Below are 4618 nucleotides of genomic sequence, written 5' to 3' on the forward strand. Positions count from 1 at the left end.
TTCTGCAGCCCTCCAAGTACCTACAAATCCAAAATGTGGCCCTGCAAAGAGCTTGAGTTTGAAAGCCATGAAACTTACAAGTTATTCCACACTTTTCTTGATATTTTTTGTTTCAGTGATATGAAGTGAAAATAACAGTGTCGACAAAGGTATGGAATAACTTGTAAGTTTTATAGTTCCACGTCATTCTCTTCTTGGGCTGAGAACTTTTCAATGGCCCTTTGTAATACAGAGAAGTCTGCAGGTAGCCCCTAAGGGACTACGCTTCAGCTGGAAATGTGTCTTTCTAACTGAAGCTTATTCGAGAGATGATGATTGAGTTACCTGTGGTGGATTCAAACTTATCACGTCAGCTGCAGGCTTCTGGGAGTTTCTCTTAGCAGTAAGTGCAGTGCCCCTCTCTGCACTTAAGATTAAGGAAACCACACCACAGCTGGGGTTTCAGACTTGGCCTGGAAGCTTTCTGGGGCCATGTTATCTACATGATCTGTAGCTGGTACAGATTAGGGGGGGATCTTTAACCCTGCAGCTATTATTGGGTGCAAAAGCAGCGCTATATCCTCCACGTAGGAGGCGATTATTTGTTAGACACACTAAGCTCATCTGTCATTGTGGACAACACTTCACTGGTGTCATCTGTAGTTTCTACCGGGATATTAAGTGTACTTGCAAGCATCAAATTAGATTGAGTTCTTTGGCTTGAAGTTAAGACATTAGAATACAAACTATATTTGCAAGAGGTTGGCTGCATGCCACCGCCGGAAGAATGTTGATCTGGATGACAGAGACCAATGTGGGAATTTGAACAGTGGTGGCTCTGCGGGGACAGATATTGTTCATCTACTACTCGGTTGGGGCCTGGGCTTACACAGAGACTATACGAGGGGCTGTGGGGTATGGAACAAGTCTGTAGGCAGCCGTTTCTTCTAAATCCATGATAGATGTCCAGTTTGGCAATGAGAGGCTTCCCAGCATCCACATTTTTCCTTTCCTCCACCGTGTCGTCCATTCCTTGGTACCGGTAGTGCAGGCACACGGTGAAGGTCAAGCGTTCTTTTAATTTCTGTAGCGCACTCAGGCGAGTGTACAGACAGTGCTTAGGAAGATGCTTGGACACTAAGTAGCTGCCAGTTTCCTCAGGGGTTCCTTTGTTCGTCTCTTTGGGATCTATGTCTAGGTCCAGAGGGAAATCTGTAACAAAAGCCTCACACACGATGATGTCTGGGGGCTTTTGTACTATCCGTGTGTAGATGATCAGGACATTGGAGAATTCTGCCGCAAAGCCCAGCTTAATTTGAACGCCGCAGTCAAACTCGAGACACATGCTCTCTGGGAGTTCATGAGCTTTGGCCCATTGCAGGTTCCGTGCCAGGGACTCAGCAGAGCAGGCGGCTTGCTGGATGGGGTCAGTCAGTGCCCTTTTCTCAGACAAACTACTGCGGATCTCAAGTGCCTGCTTCCCTTTGGTGAGATGACATTTGCCCATGTCTTCCGCCACCCCGTCCAGGAGCACTGTGATTTTTTTATCCTCAAGCAAGCGTTCCTTCAGGAATTTCACGAAAATCCCATTGGATAATCCCGAATGGTGAATTTCAAAAGCTTCTGCACCTTGGCACGTCGCGTAACCAAACACAATGTTAGCAGTGACCCTTAGGGCTTCGGGGATCAGGATGGTGTCGTCGTATTCATTTCGTTTCCGGCACATATCCAAGAGAAACACATTGAGCCCGGTTTCTTTTTCTTGCATTAGCTTTAAGATGCTCTGTACGCAGAGGCAATTTGCAGACCGATATGGGTTTGGGGCATTGATGGGGACCATAAAGCTGTTCCCGTAGTTTTCATAGCCGTGGCCCGCGTAATAGAGCAGGCCATACACTCCTTTGTCCAGCAGAAGCAAAAATTCTTCCACTGCGTTCCTCATATCGGGTTCCGCCAGGTCCAGCAGGGAGACCACCTTGAAGTCCAGTTGCCTCAGCAAGTTTGTCAGCTCGTAGACGTCCACCATGGGGGCCTTAAGCTGAGAATGATGCCGGTAGGTCATGTTCCCTATTAGCAGGGCCACCTTATCGGTGGCAAAGAGGCGCGGGCCGTCAGGTTCAGCATCCGTGAAGCCACTGAGCTCCTCCTCCGTGAACTCCAACGCCGCCCCTAAGTTGCTCCTGCGCCCTATAACGACGCTCGCCTCCTCGCTGATTTGCGAGTCTTGGTCGTGAAACACCCGACACCAGTAGATCCCCTGGTGCTCCGGCGCCACGTCAGAGATGGCGCAGAGCTTCTTGGTGCACCCCTTCAACAGGGCCCCATCTTTGTACCACTGGTACCGAGGAGGCGGCTTGCCGACGGCGCCGCACTCGAGCACCAGCGTGGCCCCGACGTCCAGCCTCTGGGGCCGGGGGTGCTTGCAGATCCGCAGGCCGCGCTCGGGCACCGCGGCCAGGCGGCCGCACGTGGCGTCCACTTCGCAGACGTCCAGCTGCGCCCAGCGGCTGAACTCGAAGGACGAGTCGTTGTTCACGCGGCAGATGTAAAAGCCGGCGTCGGCGGCGCGCAGGGGGTTGAAGAGCAGCTCGGGCGCGTTCCCGTGCGGCACCTCGGTCTTCACTTTGAACCACTGGTACTGGACGGCGGGGTGGCCCGAGGCCAGGCAGCGGAGCTTGAGCAGCTGCCCGGCCCCGGCGGCCACCGACTCGGGCTGCGCCACGATCTTGAGCGCCGGCGGCTTGAGGCAGTGCGCGGCTTCGGCGTGGCCCATGGCCTGCAGGAAGTCCAGCAGCTCCTTGGCCGTGCAGCCCCGCTCGCCCAGGAACCTCAGCAGCGTGCGGCTCGGGCTCCCCTCCGCCTCCATCGCCTTCAGCGAGCACTGCTGCAGCTCCAGGGCGCTGAGCTTGAAGCGGCCGCCCGTCGTCGCCACCACCTCCGCCAGCCGCCGCCATCCCTTCTGGCTCGGCTGATCCAGCAGCTCGCCCACCCGCTTCAACAGGGGCTCCCGCAGGCTGTTCACGTTCAACAGGTGCAGCGGATCCGACATCTCTGGCGGCCGCGAGCCGCTCCAGGAAGCTCTTTAACTGGGGCGCCAGTGACGTCAGGGAGAGGGCGTGGCGTGGAAGGTCTGGGCGGCTCCCAGGTAGCGCGGGTTTTCCGAGAAAGGGCGGGGAAGGGGGGTGTTACCTTCACCTCCCTGGCCTTGGCTCAGCGCCAGGGCTTCTACCGCCCTCCCCAGCAAATCCCCTACACCGGTGTTTAGGTATTTGAGCACCCCCCACTAATGAGCAGTTTCCTCGACTGTATCCAGGAAGGAGCAAATTCCACTAGCTCTGACAGACCTCGATGACATTTTAGCGCTGACGGATCCTAATACTTTTCCCTCCCTATGCTGAGACGGATCTGTCAGCGCTAAAGTGTCATCGAGGTCTGTCAGAGCCAGAGACTAACCTCAGATTTTTAAGGACGTGCGGGTTTAGATCCGCGAGGTCCGTGTTTTACCCCTTCTCTTCCACTGGGTGTAGCACCCCCCTGTCATTTAAAAAAAGTTGACTCTTATGGCTATAAGTGCAGCTCTGTGGCTGGGGAGGATGCGTAGAACCCCTAAAATTGAGCACATCCAAGTAGGAGTAATGATAAGCATCATTCCTTGATGTGATTGGTACTTGAAAACTAATGGCAAAGTAAGTTTATTTTTATTTTTTACGCAGTAGTTACAAAGCTTTGTTACCTCTTGAATCTTCTTGGCTTTGCAAAGTTGGATTTTCAGCTCTAAAAGAAATTAAAAATTGAACATAAGAAAACGACTATAAGATGGTGGATGATGTGTGCTTGCTTGAGACAGTTTTGAGTTAATTTGCACTAAAAAAACAAGCACACCCATTGCATTGATTAGCAATTCTATCTATTTTGGTTTCACCTTTGTTACAATTATCCAGTCTTGGCTTAAATAACTCTAAATAGATAACTCTCACATTTTAATATTTTGTTGGTTTTACAATTTTATAATTTCAATTCTTTACAAAGAGGGTAGTTGATGCCTGGAATGAGCTTCCGAGGCAGGTGGGGGAGAGGAAAACAGTGACCAAGTTCAAAAAAGCATGGGATGAACACAGAGGATCTGTAATCAGAAAATAATGGTATATATTGAAGAACTAAGGCAAGTACTAGGCAGACTTGCACGGTCTATGTCCCATATATGGCTATTCAGTTGAGGATGGGCTGGGGAGGGTTTCGATGGCTGGGATGATTTAAATCAGTGTTTTTCAACCTTTTTACACCCGTGGACCGGCAGAAATAAAATAATTATTTTGTGGAACGGCAAACTACTAGGACTAAAATTTAAAAACCCTGTTTCTGCCCCATCTCCGCGAGCTCGGTCACCTCAGTAACTATAGAAAAATAGACAAATATAGTGCAAAATATAGACAGCAGATATAAATTCTCAAAACTGACACGTTTTGATCACTAAATTGAAAATAAAATCATTTTTCCTACCTTTGCTGTCTGGTGATTTCATGAGTCTCTGGTTGCGTTTCCTTCTGTCTGTGTATCCTTTTTCTTTCTTTCAGGCCCAACAATTGTCCCTTTCTATTCCCTCCTTCCTTACCATGTCCTTAGTGCCCCCAGTGCCTCC

At 50.6% G+C, this 4618-nt stretch overlaps 1 protein-coding gene across 1 annotated transcript; it reads right to left on the reverse strand.

Annotated features, from left to right (window-relative positions):
- On the reverse strand, positions 1-3136 carry MALT1 (MALT1 paracaspase). The gene has a single exon (XM_033957493.1). The coding sequence runs from the start codon at positions 3026-3028 to the stop codon at positions 578-580; it is 2451 nt and encodes an 816-aa protein (XP_033813384.1). The 5' UTR covers positions 3029-3136; the 3' UTR covers positions 1-577.
- Positions 3137-4618: the final 1482 nt, after the last annotated feature.

Source organism: Geotrypetes seraphini, chromosome 8 (assembly GCF_902459505.1).
Source record: "Geotrypetes seraphini chromosome 8, aGeoSer1.1, whole genome shotgun sequence".
NCBI lineage: Eukaryota > Metazoa > Chordata > Amphibia > Gymnophiona > Dermophiidae > Geotrypetes > Geotrypetes seraphini.